Below are 19,281 nucleotides of genomic sequence, written 5' to 3'. Positions count from 1 at the left end.
AAGCTGCCCTTTCAAGGACAGCTCTGCGTGAGCTCTAGCTGACCCAAGGCCATCCCAGCAGCTCCAAGCGGAGGAGTGGGGAATCAGACCCGGTTTTCCCAGATAAGAGAGCTCTGGCTGACCCAAGGCCATTCCAGCAGCTGCAAGTGGAGGAGTGGGGAATCAAGCCCGGTTCTCCCAGATAACTGGGGCTCCCGAAATGGGAGCACATACAGCCGGGGCTGCGCGGACTGCACTGGCTGCCAGTTATCTACCGAGTCCAGTACAAAGTGTTGGTTATTACCTTTAAAGCCCTATATGGCCGAGGACCTGCCTACCTAAGGGACCGTCTCTCCCCGTATGAACCCCAGAGGGCACTGAGGTCAGCAAGTAAAAACAAAATGACCATCCCTGGGCCGAGAGAGGCCAAACTCCAAATCACCAGAGCACGAGCCTTTTCAGTTGCGGCACCTGCACTGTGGAACCAGCTCCCGGAGGAGGTGCGGGCCCTGTGGAACCTCGACCAGTTCCGCAGGGCCTGCAAGACTGCCCTTTTTAGACACGCCTATAATGATACGGACTGCTGAGTTGCAATGAACGAAGAACCGCCATCTCTAACACCATTTAAACTGGCAGAATCAGCGCTAGAACAGCTATTACTGCCAGATATATATATAATGTAATGTAAAATTAAGTATTTTAACTGAATTAACGGGTTTTTATATGTGTAATTTTAATTGTTAATCTAATGTTTTACTACTTATGTTAATATATTACTTGCTGTTAGCCGCCCTGAGCCGCTTTGCGGGGAGGGCGGGGTAGAAATAAAATTTATTATTATATTATTATTATTATAAGAGAGCTCTGGCTGACCCAAGGCCATTCCAGCAGCTGCAAGTGGAGGAGTGGGGAATCAAATCCAGTTCTCCCAGATAAGAGAGCTCTGGCTGACCCAAGGCCATTCCAGCAGCTGCAAGTGGAGGAATGGGGAATCAAGCCGGTTCTCCCAGATAAGAGAGCTCTGGCTGACCCAAGGCCATTCCAGCAGCTGCAAGTGGAGGAATGGGGAATCAAGCCCGGTTCTCTCAGATAAGAGAGCTCTGGCTGACCAAGGCCATTCCAGCAGCTGCAAGTGGAGGAGTGGGGAATCAAACCCGGTTCTCCCAGATAAGAGAGCTCTGGCTGACCCAAGGCCATCCCAGCAGCTCCAAGCGGAGGAGTGGGGAATCAGACCCGGTTTACCCAGATAAGAGTCCATGCGCTTAACCACTACACCAAACTGGCTCCCTTTACCTGACACCTACTCTACACCTCCCTTTACCTGACTACCAACTTCGTTGGGTACTCGTGTTCTAAGTTTCCGAGAGAGGAAGATAAAATTCTCTATTCATTTTCTCCACCCCAAGTATGACTTTATAAACCCACGGTGTGACAGAGGTTATCGAGCGGATGACCGACATGAACATACCTGCTGTGTCATAGTTCGCGCTCAATTCAGAGTTGATTTCACCCTGCTGGACCTCTTTGGCTTGTTTTTCCAACACTATGTTGACGGCATCTATAGCTGAAGCTAAATCGTAGGGCGCCAGGTCAAACGATGCCAACTCTTCACACAGCCTCTCCTGGGGAAGCGGACAAAATGAAACTTTGCAGCACAAACACTCCCACCAACGTCAGAGGACAGCTCCTGTCCAAGAAAGGCAGCGGCACGAGAGAACCGAGTGAAAGAAGGGGGAGGGGAACCTTACATGCAGAAGCAGCAATCCTATAAATCCCAGAGCCAGGAGGCAACATCAGGGGAAGATGTCGGCCTCTCTGGCCTGCTGCTGGCCCTCCAGAGGAACTGGTTGGCCACTGTGAGACAGGAGGCTGGACTAGATGAACCCTCACTGGCCTGATCCAGCAGGGCTCTTCTGATGTTCTTAGGAAGGCCTCGGCCTCTCTGCCCTGTTGTTGGCCCTCTAGAGGAACTGGCTGGCCACTGTGTGAGACAGGAGGCTGGACTAGATGAACCCTCACTGGCCTGATCCAGCAGGGCTCTTCTGATGTTCTTAGGAAGGCCTCGGTCTCTCTGCCCTGTTGTTGGCCCTCTAGAGGAACTGGCTGGCCACTGTGTGAGACAGGAGGCTGGATTAGATGGACCCTCACTGGTCTGACCCAGCAGGGCTCTTCTGATGTCCTTATGAAGGCCTCAGCCTCTCTGGTCTGTTGTTGGCCCTCTAGAGGAACTGGCTGGCCACTGTGTGAGACAGGAGGCTGGACTAGATGAACCCTCACTGGTCTGATCCAGCAGGGCTCTTCTGATGTCCTTACGAAGGCCTCAGCCTCTCTGGTCTGTTGTTGGACCTCCAGAGGAACTGGTTGGCCACTGCATGAGACAGGAGGCTGGATTAGATGGACCCTTACTGGTCTGATCCAGCAGGGCTCTTGTATTCTTCTCAAGGGAAGGCCTCAGCCTCTCTGCCCTGTTGCTGGCCCTCCAGAGGAACTGGTTGGCCACTGTGTGAGACAGGAGGCTGGATGAGACAGACCCTCACTGGTCTGATCCAGCAGGGCTCTTCTGATGTTCTTCTGAAGGCCTTGGCCTCTATGCCCTGTTGTTGACCCTGCAGAGGAACTGGGTGGCCTCTGTGTGAGCCAGGATGCTAGACTAGATGGACCACTGGTCTGATCCAGCAGGGCTCTTCTCATATTGTTATGAAGGCCTCAGCCTCTCTGCCCTGTTATTGGGAAGGGGGCGGAGACCTGTTAGTGCTCGGCCTCCTTCCAGTCTGCGTCCCATCCCGAGGGTGACAGGTAGCAGGGTCAGGTTAGACCCGCCTCCGTCGTTGGTGTTATGCAAAGCCAGGTCCATTAATAACAAGACCTCTGTCCTTCGAGAGTTTTTACTTGAACAGGACATGGACCTGGCTTGCGTGACCAAAACCTGGGTACGAGAGGGTGATACTGTAGCCCTCTCACAAACAGCTCCCCCGGGCTATTCGGTCTTCCACCAATCACGGATTAGCGGATGCGGGGAGGAGTGGCACTGTTCATACGAGAGGCTTACTCCTTTAGGGCGCTCCCGGCTCCAAGGATCGAGGGTATTGAAGGTGTCGGTCTGGCGTGGGAGGCTGGAGGGGGGTTGGCGATTTGGCTGGTGTACCGTTCGCCTAGCGCACCGGCCAATGCCTTACCATATCTGCTTGAGGCAGTGGCAGGCTGGTGATCCTGGGTGACTTCAACGTCCATGCGGATGACCCGGCCTCTAGTCAGGCGACGGACCTAGTGTCATCCATGGCGACACTAGGACTCTCTCAATTTGTAACATCCCCCACGCATCAGGCTGGGCACATGTTAGACTTGATCTTTGCGGCCGGGGTTGTGGTGGACGATATAACTATAGAAGCTGTGCCATGGTCGGACCACGGCACCCTTAAGGCTCGTATGAACGCTCCACCCCAAACCTGCTTAGGCGGCGAGCCTATTTTGGCTCGCCCGCGAAGCCAAATGGACCCGGAACTCTTCCAAATGGCTCTTCGGGATCCCTGGCCCTCTGGCAATTCCTTGGAGGCCCTGGTTGAGGTCTGGCATAGCCGACTCTCCAGGGCTATTGAAGAGATCGCACCTCGACGGCCTCTGCGACCCCGGACTAGGCTGGCGCCGTGGTATACCCCGGAACTACGCCAGCTGAAACAAAGCCTCAGACGGCTAGAGAGACAATGGCGGCGTACTCGAGACGAAGCGATTAGAGCATCTTATAGGGAATTTGTGAGATCCTATGAGATGGCAGTCAAGGCCACAAAGAAAACGCACTTTGCGGCTAAGATTGCGTCTGCAAATTTGCGCCCGGCAGAATTATTTAGGATAATTCGAACACTCACTACACTGCCACAGGGCAAACCAAATGTTAAGGAATTAGAGATAGGCTGTGAGGCTTTTGCGAAATATTTTGCCGACAAAGTCCAATCACTCCACCGCGACTGCCCTGCCATATTGGATTCAGTATGTAAACTCGAGGCTCCGTGCCCGCCTTCTAGTTTGATCCTGGATCACTTGAACCCACTCAGCTTGGAGGAAGTTGGCAGAGTCCTCTCTGCTGCACGTGCAACAACTTGTGATCTTGACCCGTGTCCCTCTTGGCTAATTAAAGCCTGCCTGGAGGAGCTAAGATGTCCTATACGGGACATCATAAATAGATCTCTTTCAGAGGGCCGTTTTCCTGCCCCTCTGAAGGAGGCGGTGGTCCGCCCTCTCTTAAAAAAGGCTACATCAGACCCGACCAAATTGGCACACTACCGGCCGGTCTCGAATTTGCCCTTTTTGGGCAAAGTTATTGAGAGGGCTGTTGCGCTGCAGCTACAGAGCTTTCTGGAGGACGCTTCCACCTTAGATCCATTCCAGTCCGGCTTCCGCCCGGGACATGGGACGGAGACAGTCTTGGTCGCTCTCATGGATGATCTCCAGAGGCATTTGGATCGAGGCGGCGTGGCGGTTTTGCTGCTGTTAGACCTATCGGCTGTGTTCGATATGGTCGATCACCGGCTGCTGGCCCGCCGCCTCACCGATGCAGGGATTCAGGGGTCAGCTTTACAGTGGCTTTCCTCTTTCCTTGAGGGTCGGGGACAAAGGGTGGCAATTGGGGGAGAGCTATCCCAGAGACACTTAATTGTGGGGTGCCGCAGGGAGCAGTTCTCTCTCCGATGTTATTTAACATCTTTATGCGCCCCCTTGCCCAGATTGCCCAGAGATATGGGCTGGGTTGCCATCAGTACGCTGATGACACCCAGCTCTATCTATTGATGGGTGACCGGACTGACAACGCCCCGGAAAATCTGAACCGGGCGTTGCAAGCCGTGGCAGACTGGATTAAGCTGAGTGGGCTGAAACTGAACCCAGCGAAGACAGAGGTCCTTTGCCTGGGTCGCGGCGGTTTAGGGAATGGGGTCTCTCTCCCAGTTTTTGACGGGGCGCAACTGGTAGCAGTGTGCAGAGTTAAGAGCTTGGGAGTTCTACTGGAGCCTTCCTTGACAATGGAGGCCCAGATAGCAGCTACTGCCAAGTCCGCCTTTTTTCATCTTAGACGGGCGAGGCAGTTGGCCCCCTTCCTGGAGCGCGGCGACCTGGCAACAGTGATCCACGCAACGGTCACCTCGAGGTTAGACTACTGTAATGCCCTCTACATGGGGCTGCCCCTGTACCGAACCCGGAAACTGCAGCTAGTGCAAAATGCAGCAGCCAGGCTGCTACTGGGACTGCCTCGGTGGGAACATGTGCAGTCTGGGCTGCGGGAATTGCACTGGCTGCCAATTGTTTACCGGGTTCGTTACAAGCTGCTGGTCATCACCTTTAAAGCCCTATATGGTCGAGGACCTGCCTACCTTAGGGACCGCCTCTCTCCATATGTTCCCCAGAGAGCACTGCGATCAAGCTCAAAAAGTCTTCTCGAAATCCCTGGGCCAAAAGAAACCAAATTAAAAACTACTAGAGAACAGGCGTTCTCTACAAAGGCCCCCCAATGGTGGAATCAACCGCCGGAAGAGGTGCAGGCCCCACAGGATCTTAACCAGTTCCGTAGGGCCTGCAAAACGGCCCTCTTCCAGCTAGCTTTTTAAGACAGAACTCTTGATAAGATCAATTAACACCGAGCCATCTTACACATAATTTGATTGTATTATAATGTCACATTGTTTTATTGGTTTTACTGTTTAAATTATGAATTATATTATATATTGTTTTATTTGTATCATGGTTTTACCATGTCTTGGAGAGCCAGTTTGGTGTAGGGGTTAAGTGTGCGGACTCTTATCTGGGAGAACCGGGTTTGATTCCCCACTCCTCCACTTGCACCTGCTGGAATGGCCTTGGGTCAGCCATAGCTCTGGCAGAGGTTGTCCTTGAAAGGGCAGCTGCTGTGAGAGCCCTCTCAGCACCACCCACCACACAGGGTTTCTGTTGTGGGGGAGGAAGGGAAAGGAGATTGTGAGCCACTCTGAGACTCTTCGGAGTGGAGGGCGGGATATAAATCCAATATCTTCATCTACCTCACAGGGTGTCTGTTGTGGGGGAGGAAGGGAAAGGAGATTGTGAGGCGCTCTGAGACTCTTCGGAGTGGAGGGCAGGATATAAATTCAATATCTTCATCTACCTCACAGGGTGTCTGTCGTGGGGGAAGAAGGTAAAGGAGATTGTGAGCCGCTCTGAGACTCTTTGGAGTGGAGGGCGGGATATAAATCCAGTATCTTCATCTACCTCACAGGGTGTCTGTTGTGGGGGAGGAAGGGAAAGGAGATTGTGAGCCGCTCTGAGACTCTTCGGAGTGGAGGGCAGGATATAAATCCAATATCTTCATCTACCTCACAGGGTGTCTGTCATGGGGGAGGAAGGGAAAGGAGATTGTGAGCAGCTCTGAGACTCTTCGGAGTGGAGGGCGGGATATAAATCCAATATCTTCTTCTTCTTCTTCTTGTTAGCCACCCTGAGCCTGCCTAGGCGGGGAGGGCAGGGTATAAATAAAAAGTTTATTATTATTATTATTTCTTTATTGGCCCTGCAGAGGAACTGGGCGGCCTCTTGTGTGAGGCAGGATGCTGGACTACTGCATTCGGCAGAAACGGTGAACAAAGCAGCTTGCAGCTTTACTTACCACATTGTGCGCCTCGTCGAGTATGACTACAGTCCCCCTTAAGTCTAAGTTGTGAGCTCTTCGGCTCTACAAAACAGAAGAGGGAGAAAATGAGAGAGAAGCGTGTGAGGCAGTGTGGAGGGCAATGTTCTTATGGTGCAGAAAGGGGCAACTGAAACGATTGTAAGGTTGGACCATCTTCCCTGCAGGGAAAGGCTAAGGAGCTTCAGAGATTTGTAGAACTATACATGGCCAGAAGAAAAACTTTTTTTTTTTCCTGCAACAAGTACAGATGGCTTCAAGAGGGGATTGGATCAACATCTGGAGCAGAGGTCCCTCAGTGGCTACTAGACACAAGGTCTAAATGGAACTCTCTGTCTGGGGTAGTGATGCTCTGTATTCTTGGTGCTTGGGGGGGGGGCACAATGGGAAGGCTTCTAGCCCGACTGGTGGACCTCCTGATGGCACTTGCGGGGGGGTTTGGCCACTGTATGACTCAGAGTGTTGGACTGGATGGGCCACTGGCCTGATTCAACATGGCTTCTCTTATGTTCTTATGTCTGGGGCAGAGATGCTCTGTATTCTGGGTGCTTGGGGGGCACAGTGGGAGGGCTTCTAGTGTCCTGGCTCCACTGATAGATCTCCTGATGTTGCCAGGTTTTTTGATCACTGTGTGACACAAAGTGTTGGACTGGATGGGCCACTGGCCTGATCCAACATGGCTTCTCTTATGTTCTTACATTTTCAGTCCCCAGTGGAGGAAAAAAACTAAGCATATATAAATTCAGACAAATTCATGGAAGGGAGGCCAATCAATCTCTATCAGCCATGATGGTTAAATAACACACAAAGCCGCTTCTAAGAACTGGAAAATGGGCGTTAATGAGAGCTTTTCAGAATGAAGTTACAAGGATATTTATTCGGCTTAAGAAAAAGCTGTGCACAGTGAAACGTGGTAAAAAGCTGGCGATCACTTGAGGTGATTTTTTTCCCTTGGAAGCCGACATCTGTGGTTGGACTCCTCGTGTGTTATTGAAGAAGAGGGAGTTCTATACCCCTTGAAGGCAGGACAATTTTTCTGCAGGACTTCTTGTTTTTATCCCCTTTGATATTGTATGAACTTGAACTTTTTTCATAATTTGAAGAGTTTTTGGCACAGTTGGGGGAGGGACGGTGGCTCAGTGGTAGAGCATCTGCTTGGGAAGCAGAAGGTCCCAGGTTCAATCCCCAGCATCTCCAGCTAAAAAGGGTCCAGGCAAATAGGTGTGAAAAACCTCAGCTTGGGACCCTGGAGAGCAGGGGAGGGAGGGAGGGTGGCTCAGTGGTAGAGCATCTGCTTGGGAAGCAGAAGGTCCCAGGTTCAATCCCAGGCATCTCAAACTAAAAAGGGTCCAGGCAAATATGCGTGAAAGACCTCCGCTTGAGACCCTGGAGAGCAGGGGAGGGATGGTGGCTCAGCGGTAGAGCATCTGCTTGGTAATCAGAAGGTCCCAGGTTCAATCCCTGGCATCTCCAAAAAAGGCTCCAGGCAAATAGGTGTGAAAAATCTCAGCTTGAGACCCTGGAGAGCCGCTGCCAGTCTGAGAAGACAATACTGACTTTGATGGACCAAAGGACTGATTCAGTATAAGGCAGCTTCATATGTTCATATGTTATTTTTTGTGACTTAGTGATGCAGAAGGAAGCACGAGAGAGGGAGAAGGAAGCAGACGACAGCCAATTGCTCAGGGGCCTGATGGGAGCTCTCCGGGGGCCTGATTCAACTTCTGCATGTCCGACACCCCTGGAATAAGGCTTCAAGGATCAGAGCTCCTTTCATCAGACGCAGTCTTTGACTCTTGGAAGTTTATCCCCTGAGACGTTTCTTGGTCTCTAAGGTGCTTCTGGACTCAAGTCTAACTGTTTCTACTGCTGACCGATACGGCGAAGGAACGAAAAATAAAACCAAAAAGCAACAACCGACACGTACCTTTGGATCCAGTAAATAGTTGTAAGGCATAAAGATGATGTCTGCTTGCTGCTTCAGGTTTCGAGAGAGATAATAAGGGCAAACTCTGTTTTTAAGAAAAAGGGGAGGGGAAGGGAAAATGTAAACAATGCCTCCAAGAAGCCCAATATCCTTTCTTTAACAAGGAGTTCTGCTCTCAGGAGTTTCTTGTCAACTTCTTAATGGAGGAAGAAGATATTGGATTTATATCCCGCCCTCCACTCCGAAGAGTCTCAGAGCGGCTCACAATCTCCTTTCCCTTCCTCACCCACAACAGACACCCTGTGAGGTAGATGAAGATATTGGATTTATATCCCGCCCTCCACTCCGAAGAGTCTCAGAGCGGCTCACAATCTCCTTTCCCTTCTTCCCCCACAACAGACACCCTGTGAAGTAGATGAAGATATTGGATTTATATCCCACCCTCCACTCCAAAGAGTCTCAGAGCAGCTCACAATCTCCTTTCCCTTCCTCCCCCACAACAGACACCCTGTGAGGTAGATGAAGATATTGGATTTATATCCCACCCTCCACTCCGAAGAGTCTCAGAGCGGCTCACAATCTCCTTTCCCTTCCTCCCCCACAACAGACACCCTGTGAGGTAGATGAAGATATTGCATTTATATCCCGCCCTCCACTCCGAAGAGTCTCAGAGCGGCTCACAATCTCCTTTCCCTTCCCCCCCCCAACAACAGACACCCTGTGAGGTAGATGAAGATATTGGATTTATATCCCGCCCTCCACTCCGAAGAGTCTCAGACCGGCTCACAATCTCCTTTCCCTTCCTCACCCACAACAGACACCCTGTGAGGTGGGTGGGGCTGGAGAGGGTTCTCACAGCAGCTGCCCTTTCAAGGACAACCTCTGCCAGAGCTACGGCTGACCCAAGGCCATCTCAGCAGTTGCAAGTGGAGGAGTGGGGAATCAAACCCGGTTCTCCCAGATAAGAGTCCACACACTTCACCACTACACCAAACTGGAGGAGGAGGAAGAAGAAGAAGAAGAGAAAGTAGAGGAGGAGAAGACTGCAGATTTATATCCGCCCTTCTCTCTGAATCAGAGACTCAGAGCAGCTTACAATCTTTTATATCTTCTTTTCCCACAACAGACACCCTGTGAGATGGGTGGGGCTGAGAGGACTCTCACAGCAGCTGCCCTTTCAAGGACAACACTGCAAGAGCTATGGCTAATCGGTCTAGTCTGATGGATCTGGAAGGCAGATGAGTCTGTGGTGTCCAGAAAGACTCTTTTTTTCACAGATGTTTCATAAAAGGGAATGCTTGGAATGAATTAACTATGTTAAGTGCAGCAAAATAACCAGGCGAAGACAATGAAAAGGAGAAAAACTAGCAGGAGGTAGGTTTTTTTCCCAGCTGAGAAACCAAGGTCTTAAGCAAGAGAAAACAAAAGGGGAAGAAGGGTTCAAATGCAAGAAAGTTATAAATAGTTCTATATGGTCTAGAGCAGAGGTAGCCAAACTGTGGCTCGGGAGCCACATGTGGCTCTTCCACACATACTGTGTGACTCTTGAAGCCCCCATTACTCCATTGGCCAGCTTGGAAAAGGTATTTGTCTCTTTAAATCACTCCTCCAAGACAAGTCAGCCAGCGGCTTGGAGAACACATTTAAAATTGCTTTCTTTCCACCTCTCCCTCCCCTCCCCCATCTATTTTTTTTCCTTGTGACTCTCAAACATCTGACATTCATGTCTTGCAGCTCTCAAACATCTGACATTTATTCTGTATGGTTCTTACATTAAGCAAGTGTGGCCACCCCTGGTCTAGACTCAGGGTACCCGGGGGCTCCCCAAACACACCTTCCAAAAGACAGAATTTCTTCACATGATTGTAATTAATCTGTGGAACTCACAGCCATGGGAGGTAGTCCTGGCCAGCTCTTAATATGGCTTTAAAAGGGGCCAGAAGAATTGCAGATTTATACCCCATCCTTCTCTCCGATATCTTCTCCCCCCACAACAGACACCCTGTGAGGTGGGTGGGGCTGAGAGGGCCCTCACAGCAGCTACCCTTTCAAGGACAGAGAGTGGCCTACAATCTCCTTTCCCTTCCTCCCCCACAACAGGCACCCTGTGAGGTGGGTGGGGCTGGAGAGGGCTCTCCCAGCAGCTGCCCTTTCAAGGACAGAGAGCGGCCTACAATCTCCTTTCCCTTCCTCCCCAACAACAAGCACCCTGTGAGATGGGTGGGGCTGGAGAGGGCTCTCCCAGCAGCTGCCCTTTCAAGGACAGAGAGCGGCCTACAATCTCCTTTCCCTTCCTCCCCCACAACAGAAACCCTGTGAGGTGGGTGGGGCTGAGAGGGCTCTCACAGCAGCTGCCCTTTCAAGGACAACCTCTGCCAGAACTATGGCTAACCCAAGGCCATTCCAGCAGGTGAAAGTGGAGGAGTGGGGAATCAAACCCGGTTCTCCCAGATAAGAGTCCGCACTCTTAACCACTAAACCAAACTGGCTCTTTGGCTACACCAAAGTGTGCTAGAGTGGATAGAGTGTCAGACTAGAATCTGGAAGACCCAAGTTCAGTTCTCCACTCTGCCATGAAAACTCACTGGTTGATCTTGAGCAGGTCACTCTTTCTCAGCCTAACCTACCACACAGGGTTGTTGTGAGCAGCATGGCTCCCATGCACACACATCAGCTTTCAGAGGGGTCTCAGCCTGACCTGGATAGGCCAGGCGAGCCTGATCTTGTCAGACCTCAGAAGCTAAGCTGGGTGGACTCTGACAAGTACTTGGATGGGAGACCTCCTTGGAATACTACAGCCGGGAGGCAGGGGCAGCTTTATTTAGCCACCTCTCTGAATATCCTTCAGGCCCCTAGTAGGGGTCCATCACCAGCAGTGTTTCCTCTAAGCTGAGTTAGTGTGAGCTAGCTCACAGTTTTTTAGACTTTGGCTCACACATTTTTGTCTTCACTCAGGAAGGATGGCCCCAGAGCAAACTAATTTATGCAGCAGCTCACAAAGCAGAATTTTTGCTTGCAAGACTCCACAGCTTAGAGGGAGCAATGGTCACCAGAGGTCGCCATGACTTCCAGGTGCACACAAGCATGCATGCAGGGAGGGAGGGAGAAGGGAAGGGAGGAGGGGAGAGAAGGAGAGAAGGGAAGGAGGGAAGGGAGGAGGTAAGGGAAGGAGGGAAGGGGAAGAGGGGAGAGAAGGAGGGAAGGGAGGAGGGGAGAGGAGGGAAGGGAAGGGAGAAGGGAGGAGGGGAGGGAGGAGGGGAGGGAAGGAGAGAAGGGAAGGAGGGGAGAGAAAGAGGGAAGGGAGGAGGGGAGAGAAGGATGGAAGGGAAGGGAGAAGGGAGGAGGGCAGGGGGAAGAGAGGAGGGGAGGAGGGAAGGGAGGAGGGAAGGGGGAATGGAGGAGGGGAGAAGGAGGGAAGGGAGGAGGGAAGGGGGAAGGGAGGAGGGAAGGGAGCAGGGGAGGAGGAGGGAAGGGAGAAGGGAAGGGAGGAGGAAAAGAAGGGGAGGAGAGGAGGGAGGAGGGAAGGGAGGAGGGGAGAGAGGAGAGGAGGAGGGAAGGGAAGGAGGGGAGGGAAGGGAAGGAAAAAGTGGAGTGAAGGGTGGAAGGGGCTACTTCCATTTCTGCAGCAGAGCCTTGATTATGGAACTCCATCCTTTCAAAAGCCAGTCATCCTGAATCCAACAGGGAGGGCAAAGTTCCACGCCACAGCTCACTCTGATAATCTTAGCCAATCAGGGATCATTTAAAGAATCAAACAATATCTTGGCATTTTCACAAAAATCTGAAGAAATAGTCCTCAAAGAGGCCCTTTTTAATCGTGGCGAAAGCCCTGCTCAGGTGCCTCACGGCATGGGCAGGGAGAGCTGAGATAAGCATGCTGACTCCCAAAAGAACCGAACCGTCTGCGTGATGCAAACAAGCATGTTTATTCTGTGCAGAAGACCTGGCAATCAAGGGAAGGCAGCTGTGGGCAGGCAAAGCCAGTGCACTCCTGCCACTCTCCCTCCTGGAGCAACGAGTCGATGCGCGTACGGATCGTGTGCACAGGACTAAAGTATCTGGTAAACCAAAACCTCCCTATGCCTTTTCAGGTCAGCTTAGCCAGAGGCGGCCTTGATTGTAAACTTCCAGAAGAGCACAACAATTACCTGTGCTTGTTTCCATTTCTGACAAGGTCTTCAATGTCCAAGATCGAGTTCAGCAGCTCCTTCTCGGTGCTCTTCTCTGCAAGGGAAGAAGAAGGAGAAGGAGAAGGAGAAGGAGAAGGAGGAGGAGAAGAAGAGCAGATTTATACCCCGCCCTTCTCCCTGAATCAGAGGCTCAGAGCGGCTCACAATCTCCTTTATCTCCTTCCCCCACAACAGACACCCTGTGAGGTGCGTGGGGCTGAGAGAGCTTTCACAGAAGCTGCCCTTTCAAGGACAACTCCTCCGAGAACTATGGTTGACCCGAGGCCATTCCAGCAGCTGCAAGTGGAGGAGAGGGGAATCAAACCCGGTTCTCCCAGATAAGAGTCTGCGCACTTCACCACTACACCAAACTGGGAGGCAGACGTTCAAACCCCTACTCTGCTATGGAAGCTGGCTGCGTGACCATGGGGATTAGTCACATTCTCTCAGCCTAAGCTGAGGGTTGTTGTCTGCCCGGAGGCTCTGCTGGCCAGCTAGGAAGACAGGCCCCATAGGATTGTTGTGAGGATAAAAGTAGAATGATGTTTTGGCGGTAAGGTGGGGAGGTAGGTGAAGCATAAATGAGCCTGGAGAAAAGGCGGCTGAGGGGTGATATGATCACCATCTTCAAGCCCTTGAAGGGCTAATTATAGAGGATGGTATGGATTGTTTTCTGTGGCCCCAAAAGGTAGGACCAGAACCAATGGGTTGAGATTACATTTTAAAAGTTTCTGGCTCAACATTAGGAAAAACTTCCTGACCATTAGAGCGGTTCCTCAGTGGAACAGGCTTCCTCCTTGGGAGGTGGTGGGCTCTCCTTCCTTGGAGGTTTTTAAGCAGAGGCTAAATGGCCATCCGACAGCAATGCAGATCCTGTGAATTTGGGGTATTCTTGGGTTTCCTGCATTGTGCAGGGGGTTGGACTAGATGACCCTGGAGGTCCCCTCCAACTCTTCCCATAGGGTATAATAGAGAACTGAACCGCCTTCCTTGGAGGTTTTTCAACAGAGGCAAGATGGCCATCCGACAGCAATGAGGATCCTGTGAATTGAGGGGGAGGTGTTTGTGAGTTTCCTGCCTATTGCAGGGGGCTGGACTAGATGACCCTGGAGGTCCCTTCCAACTCTATGATTCTATGAATTAAATAATGCAACTCCTGCAAGCTCCTCCCCCCCCACCCCAGACATTCCCGTAAGAGACTCCCTCCAAAGACTCAAGAGCCTGCAGCCTTCACATCTTTCACTTTCAACTGGGCTTCAACTGTTCCACCAGCAGCTCTTCTGATTGCTAATCCACACGCATATACCTATAACCCGGTCGGAGGGAATCTTGTCATTTGCAATGAAGTCTAGGCCTGTGTTCCTTGGAAAGAAAAGGAAAGCCCCCCTGTGCAAGCACCAGTCGTTTCCGACGCTGGGGTGACGTTGCTTTCACGTTTTCACGGCAGACTTTTTTTACGAGGTGGTTTGCCATTGCCTTCCCCAGTCATCTACACTTCCCCCCCAGCAAGCTAGGTACGCATTTTACCAACCTCAGAAGGATGGAAGGCCGAGTCAACCTTGGGCCAGTTACCTGAACCCAGCTTCCGCCGAAATTGAACTCAGATCGGGAGCAGAGAGTTCAGACCGCAGCACTGCTGCTTTACCACTCTCCGCCACGGGGCCGCTTGGCGTATCTACAAAATATCACACTGAGTGCAGCTACCAAGAAGGGGAAAAAACAGCAGAGCAGATGCCCAGCGGCTGATGCGTGACTCTCAAGAAGTTATTGGCAGGGGACCAGACGAAATGGATTTCGGCAAGCTCAAATAAACCCCGTGCTGCTTGCCAGAGTCACATAATTAAAAAGGCGATTAAGGATTAAAATGAAAGCTACCAGGCCGGGCTTGATTGCTCATCTGCGTCACCCAAGGCTGGATAGCTATCTTCCGTAGTCAGATCATCTCTCCATGTATATAAAGGTTTATCACAGGGGTGGGGAACCTTTTTTCTGCCAAGGGCCATATGGATATTTATAACATCATTCGCGGGCCATAAAAAATTATCAACTTAAAAAACAGTGCTCCGCCGAGGGAGAATGATCCAGGCCAGCAAAATTAATGCAAATAATTGTTTTTTTCTATTTGAAGCATGTGGGGAGAGCCTAATCTGGCGCGCACACACAGCCTGCCGCTTTAGGCAAATGCATAGGTCCAGCACTTTTTTGTAGAGAAAGCCCAGCGGGAACTCAGTAGCATATTAGGCCACACCCTCTGGGATAATCAAGTGCAAACTGAACTCTGACAGGAACTTTTCCAGGCCCTGCAGCAATTCTGGCCGGCCAGCCAGGCCCCAGGGAGGCTGCCGCACAGTACATCTGCGCCTTGTGATCCCTGCCTGGCCCCGGGGAGGCTGCTGCACAGTGCGGCTGGGCCCCCACGATCCTCGCTGGCCAGCCAGGCCGCAGGGAGGCTGCCACATGGCTCGGTTCGGTCCAGCAATCCCCAAGGGCCACACCAAGTGACCTCAAGAGCCGTATACGGCCCTCGGGATGGAGGTTCCCCACCTCTAGTTTATCAGAATATCCTGTGCTAGTGAGTTTCACTCACATATTTATAAAGCCAAATGCTTCCCTTTGTTTCCCTTAAGTTTGCAATGCATCAATTTTATAAGACTGCTCAAGGATATTTTTTAAATGTGTTTGGGGAGAGGTAACCTTTTCTGATTTCATTCTCTCCAGCATTCGTGATCATCTACAGAGAGCCAGTTTGCTGTAGTGATTAAGTGAGCGGACTCTTATCTGGGAGAACCGGGTTTGATTCCCCCCTCCTCCACTTGCAGCTGCTGGAATGGCCTTGGGTCAGCCATAGCTCTCGTAGGAGTTGTCCCTGAAAGGGCAGTTGCTGTGAGAGCCCTCTCCAGGCCCACCCACCTCACAGGGTATCTGTTGTAGGGGAAGAGGATATAGGAGATTGTAAGCTGCTCTGAGTCTGATTCAGAGAGACGGGCGGGGTATAAATCTGCAGTCTTCTTCTTCAGATCAGTCATGCCACAGCCTCGCTGGATCAGACCAGTTCAGCATCCTGCCTCACACAGTAGCCAACCAGCTCCTCTGGAGATCCAACAACACGACATAGAGAAGACGATGACATTGGATTTGTATCCTGCCCTCCATTCTGAATCTCAGAGCGGTTCACAATCTCCTTTACCTTCCTCCCCCACAACAAACACTACCTGTGAGGTAGGTACCCTGTGGCTGATAACCACTGATGGACCTCTGACCATCTAAGTCAGTATTGTCTATTCAGACTGGAAGCTCTCCAGGGTCTCAGGAAGAGGTCTTTCACACCATCTCCTAACTGTTCCTTTTAACTGGAGATACAGGGGAATGAACCTGGGACCTTCTATATGCCAAGCAGATACTCTACCACTGAGCCACATTCGCTCCCAGAAGGACTGGGGAATCAAACCCAGTTTAGAGTCCATCTTTCGTAACTACTACACCACACTGACATCAGGGAGAAAGGGGCCACCACTGGCCTAGAGACAAGGCAGCTGCCACCAGGAAGGGTGTCAGAAAGCACAATTAAGAATATAAGAGAAGCCATGTTGGATCAGGCCAATGGCCCCTCCAGTCCAACACTCTGTGTCACATAAGAACATAAGAGAAGCTATGCTGGATCAGGCCAATGGCCCATCCACTCCAACACTCTGTGTCACAGAAGAACATAAGAGAAGCCTTGTTGGATCAGGCCAATGGCCCATCCAGTCCAGCACTCTGTGTCACAGAAGAACATAAGAGAAGCCTTGTTGGATCAGGCCAATGGCCCATCCAGTCCAGCACTCTGTGTCACATAAGAACATAAGAGAAGCCATGTTGGATCAGGCCAATGGCCCATCCAGTCCAACACTCTGTGTCACATAAGAACATAAGAGAAGCTATGCTGGATCAGGCCAATGGCCCATCCAGTCCAGCACTCTGTGTCACAGAAGAACATAAGAGAAGCCATGTTGGATCAGGCCAATGGCCCATCCAGTCCAACACTCTGTGTCACATAAGAACATAAGAGAAGCCCTGTTGGATCAGGCCAATGGCCCCTCCAGTCCAACACTCTGTGTCACATAAGAACATAAGAGAAGCCCTGTTGGATCAGGCCAGTGGCCCATCCAGTCCAACACTTTGTGTCACATAAGAACATAAGAGAACCCCTGTTGGATCAGGCCAGTGGCCCATCCAGTCCAACACTCTGTGTCACATAAGAACATAAGAGAAGCCATGTTGGATCAGGCCATTGGCCCATCCAGTCCAACACTCTGTGTCACGTAAGAGAAGCCCTGTTGGATCAGGCCAGTGGCCCATCCAGTCCAATGCTCTGTGTCACACAGTCGCCAAAATACAAGGGCCATCAGGAGAGGTCCACCAGCAGGGCCAGAACTCCAGAAGCCCTCCCACTCTCATTGTTGCCCCCCAAGCACCAAGAACACAGAGCATCACTGCCCCAGAATGTTCAGCCTAAACCTTGTGGCTAAGAGCCACACATGGACCATTGCTCCGTATAAGAACATAAGAGAAGCCATGTTGGATCAGTTCAATGACCCCTCCAGTCCATCACTCTGTATCACACAGTGACCAAAACACAGGTGAAGAACAATAGTGCAGATTTATACCCCGCCCTTCTCTCTGAATCACTCAGAGCAGCTTACAATCACCTTTTTCTTCTTCCCCAACAACAGACACCCTGTGAGGTGGGTGGGGCTGGAGAGGGCTCTCAAAGCAGCTCCCCTTTCAAGGACGACCTCTGCAAAAGCTATGGCTGACCCAAGGCCATTCCAGCAGCTGCAAGTGGAAGAGTGGGGAATCAAACCCGGTTCTCCTAGATAAGAATCCACACACTTAAACACTACACCAAACTGGCTCTCCATCAGGAGGTGTATCAGAGGGGCCAGAACTTCAGAAGCACCCCCCGAACTGTTGCCCCCAAGCACCAAGAACGAGGAGCATCGTTGTCCCAGACATAAGAACATCAGAGAAGCCATGCTGGTTCAGGCCAATGGCCCATCCAGTCCAAACACTCTGCCAAAACCCAGGTGCCATCAGGAAGTCCACCAGTGGCGCCAGAACTCCAGAAGCCCTCCCACATACACCATGCCAAAGAAGGATGTGAGGGTGCCATCCTTAGGAAAGAAGCAGGCAGATAATACCACTTCCACCACCATGGGTGACTTCATGGAGTCACAGACACCAACCAATCAGTATAGTGCACAAATGCCGGCTGAACGACAGTATCCCCAGAGATTAATCCAAAAGAGGTCTCTGGTGTGAACAGAAAGTACGCGGCAGCCACAATCGATGTACTTCTTAGATTGTGGACTTCTGGACACACCCATGAGGATTGTTTTTCTTCCTGAGTGCAGCCGCCTCGAACAGCTGCCCGGCAACATCCATGCTTCCCTGCGCAAGCTGCACAGAGAATGAACGGAGTTTGTACAGCAACGGCATTTGATGGATCGCTCTGTCTTTCAACTTATGCGATTATACGAACCAACCCGGGGCCTGCTGCTCCTGTAGTTCTGGGAACGTGTCCAAAAAAAATTGCAAACATCTGTTGATTTAGCTCTTAATTATTTTTTTTCATAAGGCACCATACGTGCAGATGAAACGGTCCTCGGAATGCATTCATTTTCACAAGTACCATCTTTTCTTTATTTATGCAGCCCGGTTAGCCCTAAATGGAACGTACTGTTTGGAGGAAGCTCATACGGCCCCGCAAAGGCAAAGATCCTGTTACTACCTGGGCCCTGAGCTGCAAGGTGGAAAAGTAAGCATATCAAATATTTTAAAATAAATACATTTAAGGAGGCAGCCTCTTACCTCCCTCTGAGCACATACACAAGTCATTTTGTACAGCAGGAGGTCATTTCGTATAGCAGAAAATGGGTAACAGCTTTCCAAAAAAGGAAACAATTATCTACAGCTACAGAAGCCCGAATCATAGAGTTGGGACCTCCAGGGGCATCTAGTCCAATCCCCTGCACAAGGCAGGAAACTCACAAAGACCTCCCCCTGAATTCACAGGATCTTCATTGCTGTCAGATGGCCATCTAGCCTCTGCTGAAAAACCTCCAAAGAAGGAGAGCCCACCACCTCCCAAGGAGGAAGCCTGTTCCACTGAGGAACCACTCTAACGGTCAGGAAGTTCTTCCTAATAGAATCCTAGAGTTGGAAGGAACCTCCAGGGCCGTCTAGTCAAACGCCCTGCACAATGCAGGAAACTCACAAACACCTCCCCCTAAATTCACAGGATCTTCATTGCTGTCAGATGGCCATCTAGCCTCTGCTGAAAAACCTCCAAGGAAGGAGAGCCCACCACCTCCCGGGGATTGAACCTGGGACCTTCTGCTTACTAAGCAGAGTCTCTACCACTGACCCACCGTCCCTCACCTGCTCTCCAGGGTCTCAAGCTGATATTTTTCACACCTATTTGCCTGGACCCCTTTTTAGTTGGAGATGCCGGGGATTGAACCTGGGACCTTCTGCTTACCAAGCAGATGCTCTGCCACTGAGCCACCGTCCCTCCCCTA

General features: G+C 51.2%; 1 protein-coding gene across 1 annotated transcript in view; it reads right to left on the bottom strand.

Annotated features, from left to right (window-relative positions):
* The window catches only part of RTEL1 (regulator of telomere elongation helicase 1), a 258,104-nt gene that overhangs the window by 213,485 nt on the left and 25,338 nt on the right, over window positions 1-19,281 (bottom strand). The window contains exons 7-10 of the mRNA XM_060230590.1: window positions 12,701-12,776; window positions 8,553-8,637; window positions 6,605-6,670; window positions 1,448-1,601 (exon numbers count right to left, since the gene is read on the bottom strand). Coding sequence (XP_060086573.1) covers window positions 1,448-1,601; window positions 6,605-6,670; window positions 8,553-8,637; window positions 12,701-12,776 — 381 coding nt within the window. The remainder of the gene's footprint in view (window positions 1-1,447; window positions 1,602-6,604; window positions 6,671-8,552; window positions 8,638-12,700; window positions 12,777-19,281) is intronic.

The sequence above is a fragment of the Heteronotia binoei genome, chromosome 2 (assembly GCF_032191835.1).
Source record: "Heteronotia binoei isolate CCM8104 ecotype False Entrance Well chromosome 2, APGP_CSIRO_Hbin_v1, whole genome shotgun sequence".
Taxonomy (NCBI): Eukaryota; Metazoa; Chordata; class Lepidosauria; order Squamata; family Gekkonidae; genus Heteronotia; species Heteronotia binoei.
This window is presented reverse-complemented; position numbering and strand designations above follow the sequence as displayed.